At 44.2% G+C, this 16,989-nt stretch overlaps 1 protein-coding gene across 2 annotated transcripts in view; it reads left to right on the forward strand.

The window, feature by feature from the left end:
* DNAH8 (dynein axonemal heavy chain 8) overlaps positions 1 to 16,659 on the forward strand; it is a 310,370-nt gene extending 293,711 nt beyond the window's left edge. For both annotated transcript variants that reach the window (XM_030870835.2, XM_060307337.1), the window contains 4 exons: positions 1,332 to 1,484; positions 1,568 to 1,757; positions 13,287 to 13,408; positions 16,220 to 16,659. In XM_030870835.2, the coding sequence (XP_030726695.2) occupies positions 1,332 to 1,484; positions 1,568 to 1,757; positions 13,287 to 13,408; positions 16,220 to 16,507 (753 nt within the window). In that variant the 3' untranslated portion in view covers positions 16,508 to 16,659. The remainder of the gene's footprint in view (positions 1 to 1,331; positions 1,485 to 1,567; positions 1,758 to 13,286; positions 13,409 to 16,219) is intronic.
* Positions 16,660 to 16,989: the final 330 nt, after the last annotated feature.

Below are 16,989 nucleotides of genomic sequence, written 5' to 3' on the forward strand. Positions count from 1 at the left end.
ATTTCAAGATCATTTGCTCTACCTGCGCAGGTAGTCCCATCCAGGTGTTCAGTTTTACATCACTGCTTCCCTCTCATCCCTCACATACTAGCAGTTGCCCAGCTGCAGTTAAGCAGAGGTGTTCGTTGCTGAGTAGGAAACATCAGCACCATGCCAGAAAACCTGTTCTGTAAAATGAGGAGCATGGTCCAGATGAGCCTGAAGCCCATCTGTCTCTAATATTCCATGACTCAAGAAGAGGCAGTGGGTGCCCGGGTCCGGGAAGATCCCACATGCCGCGGAGCGGCTGGGCCCGTGAGCCATGGCCGCTGAGCCTGCGCGGCCGGAGCCTGTGCTCCGCAGCGGGAGAGGCCACAACAGCGAGAGGCCCGCGTACCACAAAAAATAAAAAAATAAATAAAAAATGAAAAAGAAGAGGTAGTGGGCATCTCCAGCAGAGAATGCTACAGTTTACTGGCTTTCTGGTGATTGTGTGGACTGGTACCTCACTCCAAATTTTCTCCCACTCCATGTGTCTATTCTTACCCCTCCTATTCCGGCATCTCTTCAACTGTGGCCAGCAGAAAGTTCAGATCTCTTTATGAGTTCTTGCCAATATTCGTAGTCAATCTTTTCTCGGGCATATGTCACTAAATTGAAATGTGTATATATACTGGCTTATTTCCAAATAATTGTTATATTGTATTGTTCCCACAACCAGATGATTTTATACTGATCTCTTCAAAATGGCCAATAAATTATATACAAGAAGGAACAGGTGCTTGATGGCCCTCCCACAAAGTCAAATATTTTCATTGATTAGATTAGGAAAGACTCTCCTTAGTCACCCTAGCCAGGGCAGTAGTGACCTTAGGAACCTGCAGCCAGTCATAGTTATTGGTAACTGCTCTGTAAAGATTTGGGCTATATTAACTGTCTGTGACATTTCTGATAACAATTCTGCAGGCACTATGAAAAGAAGGTATTCCAGACTGTGCTCTTATAAAGGTTAGATTGCAAAAGGGTATTTAATTGACACTTAGTACTTAATCATTTGAAAGGGAAAAATGGTATAAGTTTATTTCAGCTTTTCATAGTACATTTCCAATTATCAACTAAGTACAATCAGTAGGAAATAAAAATCATTTTAGTTGAACAGTAGTTTCTGAAGCCCAGAAAATGGGGAATTTAATGGCAAATTTGGTGCTGCAAGAGATATTTTAGAGTTCATTTGGGCTTGTAGAGATACATCCAGAGGAAGAAAAGGAATAGAGAAAGGAGAGGTCATTGGAAAAGAAGTGGCAGATGGTTTTTTAAAACTCTCTGTCATTGTGTTGCATGCTTTGCGTTAGGTGAAAGCTCGTTTGATGAAGATGGGACATCTTAATTCAATGAACATATTTCTCAGACAAGAAATTGACAGAATGCAAAAAGTCATCTCAATACTTCGCAGTAGCCTGAGTGATCTAAAATTGGCCATTGAAGGAACGATCATTATGAGTGAGGTGAGCTATTGTTGTCTCAATAGTCGTTTCCCTCTTTTGTTGGTTTTTCTTTTCCTCAGATTTTAACTTTACCTCTTTTCCAGAACTTGAGAGATGCTCTGGACAATATGTATGATGCTCGCATACCTCAGATCTGGAAGAGAGTGTCCTGGGATTCATCCACGCTGGGCTTCTGGTTTACTGAACTCTTGGAAAGAAATGCTCAGTTTTCCACCTGGATATTTGAAGGGAGGCCCAGTGTGTTTTGGATGACCGGTTTCTTTAATCCCCAAGGTAGGTGCTCATAGGAGAGTAGGCAAACTTGGAAGTTGTGGATAGTTGTGTAGTGGCACTGTGTGATAAATGTATGTTATACAGAACAACACAGAGGTACGGCTTGCTGCATGCTGGACGTGTGCTTTCAGAATTGGAGGCCAACAGATGCTTCTGCTGTATTTGTTTTACAAATTCAGTCTGAAATTCTTCCTGCCATATTGCTTCCACAAGATGGGGGCAAAACTCCATTTTTTTTTTTCTCACCCACTTCAGCAAGCAAGTCCGTGGTTAGGACAATGTGAAATAGTGGAAGAGTTTTGTTCAAACCTGTTTTTAAATGTTTATGAAAATGACAAAAACGAAGCACCAAAATATGCAAAAAAATGTGCCTAGAGTTCAGAAGATGAGACTGATTTAAAATTGATCATGTGGCAAAAGTTTTATTCAGTGAACTTCTGGAGTCTGTCCCTGCTCAGCTTTTTTTTTTTCTCCCCTGATAAAGTGCTTTGTGATTCCACTGCATGTATTCCTTCATTCCATTCTAGAAATATTTACTGAATAAGTTTCTGACTAGATCTCATAGAGTTCATAAAAGTTTAGAAACATGACAATTTTGGGCCTTACTACAACATGGAAAGTTTTTTTAAGTAATTCTTGGCTAGAGTGAAGAGATGCTGGGGTCCTTACAGTTCAGCACCTTATAGCTCCATTAGTTATACAATTTAAGAAGCATTCACACTTACAGATTTTGGGTATATTATTGTTACTCACAGCAGTATGGTTGAATCTCATAAAATAATATTAAGTGAAGGAAGTCAAACAGAACACATTGTAAGTATGTATACAGTGTTCACATAGGTATACATTGTAATGTATGCATATTGTATGATTCCATTTATACAAGGAATCGAAACAGGCAAAACAGATCTTAAAAGTAAGAATAATGGTTCCCCTTGTGGGAGAGGGCAGTGATTGCAAAACAGCACTAGGGGGCTTTTGGGTGTTTGGAAATGTTCTGCTTCTTGAACTGGATCTTGGTTACAGGGCTGTATTCCCTTGGTGAAAATTCCTGGAGCGGTGTACTTATGATTTGTGCACTTTTCTTTGTATAAATAATACTTCAATAAATAGTAGACATTTATTTGTCCTCTGGGCACATACATTCATTCACTTCATGCATTTTCAAATGCCTTAACATTTTCTAAATTTAAAACACTAACCATGGTGGTTTTTATGAACTTAGATTATACATGGTACATTATTATGTTGAAAGAATTTAGATTTGTGAAGGACAGCCCCCAGATTTCACTTATCTTTTTCTCCCAGAATTTCCGTTGAATTTTGGGAGGAAATTTTTTTATTATGGTTCTCAGATTTTGTGTGTCTACTTATGAGTCTCTTTCCTCCTTACCAGCCCTCAATTTGAGTAAGTTGTCACCAGGGAATTCCTGGCTTGGGAGTCTGAAGAAATAGTATTTAACTTAACTAGGATTGTTCAACCACCTTTCATTTGCCAGCCCCTCTGCTAGGTGCTTTCAATAGAGAGAGATTTGAGACCTAATTCCTGCCCTAAAGGAGTCCATAATCTGGTTGGTAGGACAGAAATATTAGCAACTTCAACATAATTTGATAAATGCTCCACCCAGTGAGGACGAAGCACCACACTAGCACAGAGGAGAGAAAGATCAATTCTGCCAAGGCAAAGCTTGAGAAGAGCTTCCCACGGGAGGCAGTGAGCAGAGTTTGCAGAGGCAGGGACTGGAGACAAGAGCATCCCAGGCAGAGGCAAGAGCAGAGACAAGGCATGTCCAGGGAGAGAAGCCCAATGTGGCCCAAGCTTGGGAAGCAGGAGCAGGGGTGTTGGGGAGTGAGGCTGGGGTGTGAAGTGTTCCAGGGGAGTTTGGGCTGCATCATAAAGGCAACAGCAAGTCACCAAAGATCACAAGATAACCCCAGGTGGAGGCAGACTGTCGACTGAAAGAAGGATGTCCACAGCGCTGAGGCTTTTACCGGATCCAGGGGAGAGAGCCTGAGACCTTAACCAGGTGCAGAGAAGGAGGCAGATTTGCTGGAGTGATTAAATGGGGACCTTTGAGAGAGCGGGGACTGGCAGTGGCTGAGACCGAAGGCCAGGTACAAGACAGGGAGCATTGGTAGAGGGGCCAGCTGGGAGGAAGGGCAGGGAGCTCTGGATTTGTCAGCTTGTGCTGGTGGGACATCCAGGTGGGGAGGTGTGTTGGCAGACTTGGGGTTTGGCAAAGGGGTGAGGATCAGTGATATTTTTAAAAAGTGAGAACATGAAGTGTAGTTTTGATATTTAGAAGCCAAGGGAGTGGGGTTGGTTCATCCCTGGCTTTCCATAGACGTAGCTAAGTCATATATCACAGCACACAATCTCTTTGAGTGATTGCTTTGTCCCATTAGAAATGTGACTTTCAATAGCCAAGTATTAATATGAACTAATCTTTGTTACTGTTTCTTAAGATATACTACAAACCAGAGCAACATTTAAAGAAATATAAATACAAATCAGTTTTCTTATTTGTCTTTACTTGTAATAATACTAATCCTTTCTCGTTTTTTTTTTTTTTCTTCATTTCTGTTCTTAAACTGAGCTTTGATTCTTTCTCTCATGGCTCTCCATGTCTCAGAAAATCTTGGACTTATTCGAGCATCCTACCTTTACACGCGAGCTCCAGACACATACCCTTATCTGTGATTGCTTTCTGTTTGTAGCACAGAAGAGTGGAGGTCAACTTTCCCTACATACTAATCATTTCTCTGCTTCCTTTTCCTTCTCTTGACATGAGAGACAAATCACTTTCTGTTCCATCTCACCTGGCCAAATCTGGAAAGCATAGAGATTACAGCAAGCCTCTCTGATCACCTTTTGACACCTGTGACTGATTTCTCAATATGATGTGTCTCCTGGGTTTTATATCTTCTAATCCAGTCCCCTTCAATGAAATAATTTTTTTTTGGCTCAAAACGTTTAAATAAATTATTTAATTTTTTAAAAACCACGTTTAAGTAAAACACAATGCAGTTTGAAAAGAGGTCATAGTTTCATCACAAATATGTCTAGTGAAAATTACCTAGACTTTAAAACACTTGAAAATGTTCTTTTCACCTATGACCATTTGTTTTGTGTTCTTATAATGTTAATGTGGCATCTGATACGATCTGATGTGTGTTTCCCATCATGCCTCCGGTGAGTGCCCCCCAAGCCTAAGTCACTTTGAGGCGCACACCACCGCAGGGACAGGTGACAGGCCCTGTTTGCCCCCTAGTCTGTGTCTGAGCTCACGCTGCTCCGTCCCCTTATGGTAGCCTGATATTTTGTCATACTGAAGAGGCTGGGTCAGCCAGCCACCCTGGAACTAATCTGGTACGTTCAGCCCCCTTCACAATCATTTCTGTAGCAAAGGACGAGCTCAATCAGGTGGCAATTAGATTTGATTATTAAAGTGGTCAAGCTCCCTGTACCCATGACCCTGTAGCATCTGTTCAATGACACGGCTTTGGGCAGTGCATGCATTTGCCTCCCAGCAGATTACTCAGGCCCAGTAGAACCTTTGTGTTCCACTGGGGCTTCCCAGCAGTCACTGGCACACACACTCACATATTGTTTAAGACTGTGCTGCTCAGGGTTTTCAAAGGATTTCTGTGGTCGCTTGTTCCCACAGGTGTACCTTTTCAGAGCGTCATGCACACGTGATTGAGATTCTGATTTGTGTGTGTGTGTGTGTGTGTGTGTGTGTGTCTGTGTCTGTGTCATAGGTAGGGATGTGTTTAAACTTAAAGATTATGAGTGGTCATGAGCCTGACTTCAAGCCAGCGGATTGCCTGCGTTCCACTTCCAGAACCTCTTCATCGATAGCCTCGCTTTGCCGTTCGATGTGCGGCATGACTCGCAGGCGCTGCTAAGGAAAGGGCGGCAGAGGCTGGACGTGCTCTCGAGGTCTCACATCTCGATGTGAGGGTGAACGGTGCAATATCATTGTTTTCCAAATGTTTAACTCAATCTGGAACGTGATGCCATCCGGATGCCAGACTGTGCTAGTTTTTCTTGTTTTGTTCCTCAGTGTCTTGACCAGCCACGCCCGTCTGTTGCAGCAGAAATCAGCGACAGCTTAGTACTCACTACTACACATCAAGATTTTCAGTTAGAGGAGATTTTACTGAAGCAAGGAGATGGATAATTTTTGTCCCGTTATCTTTTGTTCTTGTAAAAATCACCTACAACCTCTTGCCTGTGTGTTTGTTTTCAGGGCAACGTCGGCAGCTACCAGCGATTTCTGAATGCTTGCCTTGAGGGTGGTGATAAAAGCATGATGTTTGTTGGGCAGAAGAGTGCACCAGGGTTATTAATAGAACTTTAGCATTGGAAGGGTCTGGGGATTTCTTCTAATCTTGTAACAATCCTAAGCGTGTGCCCGAGCTGCTGTTTGCCAAACCAGAGCTGCCCCTAATGTCTGAAGGAACCTCTCAGGCCTCCAAACCTCAATTTGGGTGATAGCACTCACTACCCTGACCCCGAATCCCAGAACCAGAGAAGGACTGTTGACACCTTAGAAATGCCTCCAAGTGAATAACAACCCATCCTTCTTGCCTTTGTGGGGGAGACACTTAGATGCACTGGCTTCAGTCTCAACCACATCCCTTGTAATTCTGGTCTCTGCCCACGGTTACCTTCCTTACTAATCCTCTAGGCCCTTGTAATCTGGCCAGCTTCATCACTATACTGAAACTGCTGTCTCCAAGGCCACCAAATCTAGTGACCTTCCTGCTAACTTCACTTCATACCTTGGTTTCCATCCATCACCTTCTTCGGTTCTCCTCCTACCTCTCAGGGGGTTGCTTCCCAGCCCACTTTGTGGCCTCTTCTCAGGCAAGTTCTGCCCTTGGCCCTGGTCCCTTCACTGATGACCTCAGCCATTTGCATAGATGCAACTATTCGTCTCTACTTACGGACTGATTCATCGAAAGTCCCAGTGTTAGCTTCTGATTCTTACTTCCAACTGCCATCATAGAATATCCCATCCTCCTGTGAACCTCACCAGTACCACCATCTGTTCATCTTCCTCCCAAACCATCCTCACCAGGATTCTGCTATATTTGCTTGTGCATCACCACCCTCCAGATCCCCCTGACCCTTGTAGCGAGTCCCCTAACATCCTAACAGCTTGAAAGAGGGAAACCAGGAATGCATAGTGTGGTGGAAGATGAGAGGGGAGGGGAGGAAGGAAGGACAGATGCTGCCAGAGGTCAAGTAAGATAGGGCCAAAAGTGGTCAGATGGCTTCATCAGCAAGGAGACAACTGGCAAGAGAAGTCTCAGTGGAGTGGGTGGGGAGGTGGAGGAACGAGATTGCAGGGTGAGTGAGGGACCAGGAAATGGAGAGACAGAGAATGAGGATGGACAACATGGGTAATTCTCTCAAGAAATTTGGCTTGGAAGAAGAGAAGCAAGTTGGAGGAGCAGCTGTAAGAAGAAAACATTTTCTTCCTTCTTCTTGTAATGACAGGACAGGCTTGAGCCCATTCAAATACTGGTGGGAAGGAGCCAGGAGAGAGAGAGAGAACAAGGATACAAGAGAGGGGTAAAAGAGGCAGGAGGGGATGGCTCCCAAGTGGAGAGATGCACTCCAAGCAGGAGGAGGGACACCTCACCCATTGTGATAAGGATAACAAGGAAGGAATGCAAGTGAGTTTGTTGGTTTGGTGGCAAGAAGTTGAGAGAATTCCCATCTGATGCTTTCTATTTTCTCTTTGACTAAGGAGGCAAAGTGACCTCAGGAGCAAGAAGGTGTTAGAGGAGAGGTTTAAGCAGAGTGGCAGAAATTTGAGGAAGAGGGCTAAGGAAAGGATTCCTCAGTGACTTTGACTATTCCGTCGAGGCTGGTGATGGCTAAACCGTGGTGGCAACTGTGTGATGGTCTCAGTATTGTTCAGCAGCCTGGAATAGGTAAAAGAAGGAGGACATTTGGATTCATTTAGCACTGGGGGTTTGCTGGGCAAGTGAAGAGAAGGGGGTGGAGTTGAGAAGGTCTTCAGAAATGATGAGGTCAAGGAACTGAGAGGTCAGGATGCTGAGTGGGATACTGAAGAGACCCAGAAGGTGGCAGGAGGCTCAGTGAGTGGGGGCAGGTGGACACTTGGCAGGGACAGTGAGGGGAGGAGCATGGGGCCAGAGGGTGTGGTTGTTAAAGCTGCAAAGATTTTCATCAAAGGTGGAGGGACAAATGGGGAGGACAGTGTCTTCAGAGTTGACAGGTTCCAGTAAGGGCAAGAAGATGGAGAGAATGTTCTGTGAAGAGGTGGAAGATGTGGGAGAGTCTGTTAACCACAGAACCACTCCAGAGGGAACAGTGGAAAGGTTGGGAGGGAGGGGAGAGGTACGAGGTTGGGTCGAGGGAGAGGAAGCATAAAGTAGCAGAGAAGGGATGGAGAAGGTAGAGCAGTGCAGGGAAGTACATTTGGGCACATGAGACATGGCGGGGTTAGCTGATCCCAACCCGGCCAAGAGAATTAGCCCGAGCTCTCTGGCTTGTACTCAGGTTTTGCCAGAGCCCACTGTGTCCTGCATTAAGGACATTTCAGAGAATACATGCATCTCAGGGGACTCTGGAAAGAGTCAGCTCGTATTACTGACAGCCTTCCTAATATTTTGCTTGTATCATGGGGCATTTCTCTTCCCACTTGTCAAATTTGTTCTGAAAACAAATACGGGTCCGTGATCGCTCATTGTCCTGTCATGCAGATCTTTTTACAGAGCAGAGGTTCTCAGCCCTGCCTGCACAGTAGAATCACCTGGGGAGCTTTTAATAGATGCTAATCCCTGGGGCCCCAGACCAGCAACATCAGAACCTCTGGGGATAAGACCTCTAGACTCTTTACAGTTAATTTTAAAAGCTCCTTTGGTCATTTTAATGTGTGAGGAACCTGGGCCTTAGACCATTGCCACCCAGTATGTTGTCCACCAGCCAGCAGGAGCGGCATCACCTGCGAGCTTGATAGAAATGCAGAACCTCAGGACCTACCCTCGACCTACCTACCAAATCAGAACTGGTGTTTTAGTAAGTGTTCCTTCCCCTGGTGATAAGTATGAACATTAAAGTTTGAGAAGCCCTGCCTTAAAACCGGAGTGAAGGGCTTCCCTGGTGGCACAGTGGTTGGGAGTCCGCCTGCTGATGCAGGGGAGGCAGGTTCGTGCCCTGGTCCAGGAGGATCCCACATGCCGCGGAGCGGCTGGGCCCATGAGCCATGGCCGCTGAGCCTGCGCGTCCGGAGCCTGTGCTCCGCAGCGGGAGAGGCCACGACAGTCAGAGGCCCGCGTACCGCAAAAAAAAAAAAAACAAAAACAGTAGTGAAGCCTGGTCCCACCTCTAGAGATTCTGATTTTATTGATCCGGGCTATGGCTTGGGAAGCGGGAGTTTTAAAGACTTTCCAGATATTTCTCATTTTCAGCCAAGTTTAAGATTCCTGCCTTACAGCATCGAGCAAAGCGTCAGGAAGGGTCCCTGGGGCATTTTTATTCAAGTGGGTGGATCATCCCCATCTTTGTTTAATGATTTCTGACCTTTTATTTAACTTACCAATGAACCACATTTGCCTCTCATTTAGGGAAAAAAACTGCCTGTCATAAAGTTATGGCAGGAACAGCATTTGTCCTCATCTTCCAAGATGCTAACGGGAGGCTTAGTAACTGATAAGACAGGAAATACTGAACAACCATAAGCCCATTACATAAAGAAAAAAAAAGCATTGCCTATAGGACCATCATTACAGAATACCAACCAACTTGTAAAACTGAGAAGAGCAACCTTCCTGATTAGTTATTTCTTTTATCTCTTCCAAGACGTTGTTTGAATTGATACCGAAAGCCTTCTGTGGCTTTCTTCAAGCCGACTGATTGCACATGTCAAACAACAGTAATTTGTTTGCTGAAATGTTGGGTCAGGACTATTATAGGAATTAAGACATAACAAGTGTTATTTTAGACCTGAGTTTCCAAAGTATGATCCAAGATTTAAAGTGCGTTTCTTATATATATATATAAATTTTTAATGTTTTTTATTGATTGCTGGGAAGATGTTTTATTTATTTATTTATTTGGTTGTGCTGGGTCTTAGTAGTATCAGGCAGGCTCCTTAGGTGTGGCTCGCCAGCTCCTTAGTTGTGGCAGGTGGGCTCCTTAGGTGTGGCATGTGAACTCTTAGTTGCGGCATGCATGTGGGATCTAGTTCCCTGGCCAGGGATCGAACCCAGGCCCCCTGCATTGGAGTGCAGAGTCTTAACCACTGTGCCACCAGGGAAGTCCCTAAAGTGTATTTCTTGAAAGAACAAGCTTGACAAGAATTCATTACGCTGTATGAGTTGGAAGGCAAAAAAATTTTTAAAGCACTTCAGTTAGCCCACATGTTACTCAGGTGTTTGAATAGTTAAATCACCCATTTTCCTGTGGGTGGTTAAATCTCATAAAGAATAGGTTACTTTTGTTGAGGACTTTCCCCAACTTTTTGTTTCTCTCTTCTGAGTCAAACACATGAACATCTGAATCACTTTTCCACCACTGACGATTGAAGTTTGTTTTAAGAATTATTAAAATTAAATTAATGCCAAGACAATAGTACCACTTTTCAAGCTTTTATAAAGAAAAATATATCAATAGTCTTTTAAAATTATATAGGCTTCAGAAAACAAGAGATTTTGATTCCATTAGACTTGATATCAGTCTACAAGAAAGATGGTCACTCATGTTTTAAATTCAATAAAGAGCAATTCAGTGGATTCACTACGGTCTGAATTCTGCAAGATCATGTTCTTCTTTTTAGGAGGCTAAAAAAAGTATCAAGACTTGAAAAAAAAATGTATCTTCATGTTCTGAGGGGGAATGACCCATGGAACAGTTTCCTACCCTCCACTCTCAGGCCTCAAATTATTTATTTAACATTTTCCTTTCTTAATAGCTCAAGGTAATATGGATTCTAGATTTCATCTACTGACATGCCAAGAGTGCTTCCTAAACATTAAGAGGCTTATTGTTGAAGTCAGCTAGGCAACATCATGCATATTCCCCAGGAGGGAGAAGAGAGAAGATGGTCTCTCCTTAACCACACTAGAGTTTTTCAGAGCTCTCCACCAATGACTGAAGTCTTTGTCCCGGGTGTGTTACATAAGAAAGAACCCCTCTCATCCCTCCCCTGGCACCTATGGCATTGTCCTGAGTGCCATATGGAGTGAGGTCAAATTTGCAATTTATTTGGAACTTAAAATATAGTAGAAAAATCCAGTTATTCAACTAGTACAGATGGACGGTCAAGACCAGGATTCATGCCTTGTGCATTATGACCTTGTAGTGATAGATTCATTGATCAGTGATGAATTTTAAAATATCATAAAATAGGGCCAATTTAATTCCAGGTACTCTACTTGGATACACGGTGTCTGATACTCCATGTGAATGCAAGCTTAATGTTGAGTGATGAAAATGACATTTTCATAGAGTCGCTTAGAAGGGAGAATTGGATTTTATTATTGTGGTCATATATACCTGACTACCAAACACACAACATGTTAACTACTAAAAAATGGGATCCCCAGTATTTAATATGGAAGTCAACATAATCACACTGATCAGATCACCTCAAGTGACTCCACACGTAGTGGAGTCAAGGCCTATCCTTAGGCCTTGACCAGCTGGCACTCTTGGTTTTATGAAACTACGACCTTATAAGAATCACTTATAAAAGTCCTTCAATCAGCTACTCTGGTTGATTGACCAACTTTTCTTTTGGATTACTGCAAGGGTTCTTCTTGAGCACCCAAATTCTGTTTTGGTGAGGACTCTGAGTAGACTTTATAAGATGCAAATACAACCAGATTATGTGCCTGCTTCAAATATTCAGTGGCTTCCCACCATCCACAGAGTCACCAGGTCCAAACTCTGACCCTGAAAAATCCTGCCTCTACCTTTGTTCTGGCTTCCCACCATCCACAGAGTCACCAGGTCCAAACTCTGACCCTGAAAAATCCTGCCTCTACCTTTGTTCTGGCTTCCCACCATACACAGAGTCACCAGGTCCAAACTCTGACCCTGAAAAATCCTGCCTCTACCTTTGTTCTAACCTCATCTGCCATCGTTTCCTCACCTTTAGCCTAGACCTGCATGCCTTTGCACGTGCTCTTCCTCTAACTGGAATCGTCCCATCTGGAAAACTCCTACGTATCCTTTCAAGACTCATCTTCAACTTCATCTTCTCAATTCAGCCTTCCCTGAGTTGTCTTCCCGAGTGGTCCACGTTGTTCTCACCTCTTTACTCATAACGACGTCGTGTTGTATGTCTACGTTCCCTCTAGACTGGGCTCCTTGAATGCAGGGCTCATGGGTGGCCTCTTCATCATTGTGGGCATCTCACCTAGAGCAGTACCTGGTACATGGTGGCCACTCCTAAGAGGTTTAACGAATGAATGAATGAATGAAGGAGTGCCTCCCCAAGTGTCTAATTTAATAATGAGGGAGGGGCTTGAGAATGGAGAGAACTTGACTTTCTCACTAAGCAGGCTAGGGTCCTATTCTTGCTCTCTAATTCCAAGGGATATTAACTCACCGCCTGCCATTACGCCTTGTAACTTCCCCTCTTCTTTCCACTCCCATTCAAACCTGATAAAATATTATCACTTATGTGGTGGTTTGTGCAGTAAAGTTCTCAGAGTTCACAAATCTAGGAGTAGTAGGGGCACACAGGTTCCAAAATCTATTCATGATTATGAGTAAAGGGCCTCATGGTTTCCAGTATTAACATGGAGGCCAAAATATAATATATAGGTCACAGATAAATTTTCCTAAGATTTTGAAGTCCATGTTGAAGTTTAAGGTATACTTTTTAAACATCAAATGCTGCTTTACAAGGTAAACTTCTCTTATTGAATTGAATGGCACGATTTGCAAATACTAAGTTAAAAGAAAGCCCACAATATACAGAACCATGTATTGTCTTAAAATAACTGTATTATGCACATTAAAACACGGAGCTTTCCTTTCCAGTGTGATTGCTTTGTTTGATCAAACTGAAAGTCGGGCTTTCTATGTTGGCATTATGCCTTATTTCCTTAGACTAAATGAAATTGTTCCATAATAGCAAAAAGACGCTGATAATGGTTTGATTCAAGTTTTAATTGGAATGCTGGTCTCAGAATATTTGACCATTTCAGTCTTATTCCTAGATACTGGATCTTCAGAGACTATAGGCTAGCACTGGGTTACAACCCTGAGGAGACCTGAGTGGTTGAAATCCCAGGAGAATTTTAAACCAAGACCTTGTCTGAGGCAGAGAGGGTGCTGCTTTCCTGCTGTCAGCTGGCAAGGCGTATTTAGCTCATTGAAACAAAACACTGAAAGAAATCTCCCCCCTGAGGCCTGATCTCAACTCCTCTTGGGTGGGCACGCATCTGGAGGTGGACAAGCAACTAACATGACCCCCTTCTTGTTTCTAGAGTGGACTGCACCAAGGCATCAGAATCATTTCTTTCTCTTTTTTTAAGGCTTCCTCACGGCAATGAGACAGGAAGTGACCCGCGCCCACAAAGGCTGGGCCCTGGACTCCGTGACCATTCACAACGAAGTTCTGCGGCAGACCAAAGAGGAGATCATGTCACCCCCTGCGGTAGGTGCCAATGGGCAACAGCAGGAACAGTTCTGGAGCTGGGGCTCAAAGTTCAAGTTCTGCTGAACACTGACCTATAAGTGTCTCCGTTAAGTCCTTTGCCTTTGCAGAGAGGGTTTCCTCGGTTGTGACCTGGAGACCTCCATGCCAACACTTCCAGCATTTGCCAGAGTGGGAATGAATGACAAGCACTGGGAACTCCCCAGACTGCATTTCTTTGTAATTACGAGTTACACTTGTGTTTGCTGAAAAGGATTTTCCACCCGTCTCCATCCACTTCTGTGGGGTACTCACAGAATTGGCAAGAGCTGCAGGACCCTGTGTGGAAGGACACCTGGGTGGGGGAAGGGCAGACGCTCTAAGATAAGCAGACACCCCTGGGAGCCACTGCTTGGACACTTACCTGCCCTTTGAACTCGGGCTAGTTCTTTAACTCTTTTGAGCCTCAACTTCTTCATCTGTAAAATGAGGATGATGATTCAACCTCAGTAAAGATAGCTGGGAGACTTCAGTGGGATCATTTAGGCTTGGTTCCAGACCCCACATAGATATTCAATAAATCTTAGTTCCTTCTTCCCTTTCTCTGATCCTTATTCTCTCGGCTATCAAATCAGGGGGCTGGACCAGATGATTTCCAAGTTCTGGCCCTTTTTGCCACTTCATAACAAGGATCACCATTCTTCCAGTTTCCAATAACATGGTCCTTATTTTTGTCTGAGATCCCACCAGAAGAAGCACCTTTAACCTCCATATTTCCACCAACAATCTCTAGATTCAAGGAAACATAGGCTTTTTCAACTATGCCTTCAAAATTCTTCCAGCTTTTTCGGTATTTGTTACAGCAGCATCCTGTTTCCTGGTACCAAGATCTGTATCAGTTTCCTAAGGCTGTTGTAACAGAGTAGCACAAACTGGGTGACTTAAAACAACTGGAATTTATTTTCTCAGAGTTCAGGAGGCCAGAAATCCAAAATCAGGGCATTGGCAAGGTTGGTTTCTTCTGAAGGCTCTGAGGGAGAATCTGCTCCATGGCCCTCACCTAGCTTCTGGTGGCTGCTGGCAGACCTTGGTGCTCCCTGACTTTGTAGCTGCATCACTCCAACCCCTGCCTACCTCATCACGTGGCCTCCTTCCCTGTGTGTATCTCTGTGTATCTTCTCCTCTTCTTATAAGAACTCCAGTCATATACTCGTCCACTATGACCTTAACTAATTACATCTGCAAAGGTTCTATTTCCAAATAGTCACATGCTGAGCTTCTAGGTGGACATGAGTTTTTGCAAGAGACTATTCCATCCAAACACCTTCTAACTACGACTTTGTAAAGTTCTTAGAGTGAAAGGAGCCTAAAAGGATACGGTTTACTATTGGATGATGCCTAAGTGGTTGTATTTTCATGTGGCAGTTGTCACCTACTGACTTAATGATGGTATCATATGTCCTGATTTTCTGGGATTGCCCATGGTTTTACTGTCAAATCATGTACTTCAGGGTTTGGTTCAAAAAGTATGGTTCTTATACTGTTAGCCCACATGAGGGATTCCAGAAAACATTTTGCAGCTAATCTCCCTCTCTTTTATTATAATCTACGTTTACTTCCCCTTACCCTACCCTCACTGGAAATGGAAACCTGGTCACCATCTTCTACATAAGTATATCTTATGATCTTACGTGATTATTGGAGTCTCCACCGTGATTCCCTTTAGACTTTTTTCTTCCTGAGTACATGTTCTATGGCTCCCCGCTGCCTACAGAATAAAGTTCACGCTCTTCAGTCTGGCATCTACACTCTTCCACAGTTAAGCCCTAACTTATTTTTCATAACCATTGAACCTGCTGCTAAATATTATAAAATGCTTGGGCTTTGCTGCTCATCGTGCCTTCCTTTGCAGTATTGCTCCTCCCCGGGATGCCCACCCTTTCTCCTCTATCTTTCCAAACGCAGCCCACCCTTCAAGGCCATCTCCTCCACAAGGGTCCCCGAGCATTCCAGCCCTTACTGACCTTTCACCTCAAGTCACTGCACTTAGCGTCAGTCAGTGCTATTCATCAGGCAGCCCCTCTAACAAGCGTGTGCTGGTATTCAAGTCATGTCTTCTACATTTTGTTCTGTGTGTGTGTGTGTGTGTGTGTGTGTGTGTGTGTGTGTGTGTCTTGTCTCCTGATTAAATGAGGCCCTTGAGGGCAGGTCCTACTGTGTGAATGACAGAGACACAAGGATGAGGTCAGCCACTCTTGGACCAATTCTCACTGCCCTCACCGCCCTCCCCCTACACCCATCACACCTGCTCTCCCTCTACCATACCCAGCCTCTGAGGGTGCTCGAACCCCTGCTGGCCAGACCTGGCTGCTCGTCAGATCTGGCTGCTCGTCTCACTAGATCCGACAACCGAGATGAAATTAGAGCCACGTATTGGCTTGGCCAGCGTAGGCTGAGATCCCGAGTGGCATCCAGCTCTGAGTCCTGTTCTGTGCTCCCACCACCCCTGTCAGACACTTTCATCGCCCTGCAGAGGCGATTTGGTGCTGCTGGCTAAGTTCGCAGTCCCAGGCAGGCCACCCCCAGGCTCAAATCTCCAGTAATAGGAACATTTCAACAGCACTAATAGCCTCAAGCTATGCCACAGGGGAACACTGGGCTCAGTATTTCACTGGAATGCGTCCAGTGGTGTTTTCTTCTTCTGGTAGTGTTTTAAGATTGGTGTACATTTTCTTTCCAAACTGACAACCTTTTTTACAGTATTGGATGCCCATCTCACAGCACCTAATTTTTAAAAAAAAATTCCTGTTACCTTACGCTTGGTTCTTCCAGGAAGGTGTGTATATTTATGGGCTGTACTTGGATGGAGCAGCCTGGGACAGACGGAACGGGAAGCTCGCGGAATCCACCCCCAAGGTGCTCTTCACGCAGCTGCCCGTGCTGCACATCTTCGCCATTAATTCCACAGCGCCCAAGGACCCCAAGCTGTATGTGTGTCCTATTTACAAGAAACCGAGGCGAACTGACTTGACCTTCATCACCGTGGTGTATTTGCGAACAGTCATGTCCCCAGATCACTGGATCTTGAGAGGTGTGGCCCTTTTGTGTGACATCAAGTAAGTCCATTTCCGCTTGATGAGGGTAGAGGAGCCACGTGGGTGGCCAGTGCTATTGAGAGACTTGGTGAGGCATATCTTTTCTCCCTGATAATTGCTTGATTACTCTTTCTAAATTAAAAAGTTGATATCCTACAATCGCTTGTGTGTATGTGTTTTCCCTCATATCAATATTTATTTATTTATTATTATTTTTTATTGGAGTATAATTGCTTTACAATGTTGTGTTCGTTTCTGCTGTACAACGAACTGAATCAGCTATACATATACCTATATCCCCTCCCTTTTGGACCTCCCTCCCACCCACCCACCCCCCATCCCACCCCTCTAGGTCATCACAGAGAACCGAGCTGAGCTCCCTGTGCTTTATAGCAGATTCCCACTAGCTATCTATTTTACACACGGTAGTTAGTGTATATACATCAATCCTAATCTCCCAGTTCATCCCACCCCCACTTCCCCCTCTGTGTCCCCCTATCCATTCTC

Source organism: Globicephala melas, chromosome 11 (genome assembly GCF_963455315.2).
Source record: "Globicephala melas chromosome 11, mGloMel1.2, whole genome shotgun sequence".
In the NCBI taxonomy this organism is placed as follows: domain Eukaryota; kingdom Metazoa; phylum Chordata; class Mammalia; order Artiodactyla; family Delphinidae; genus Globicephala; species Globicephala melas.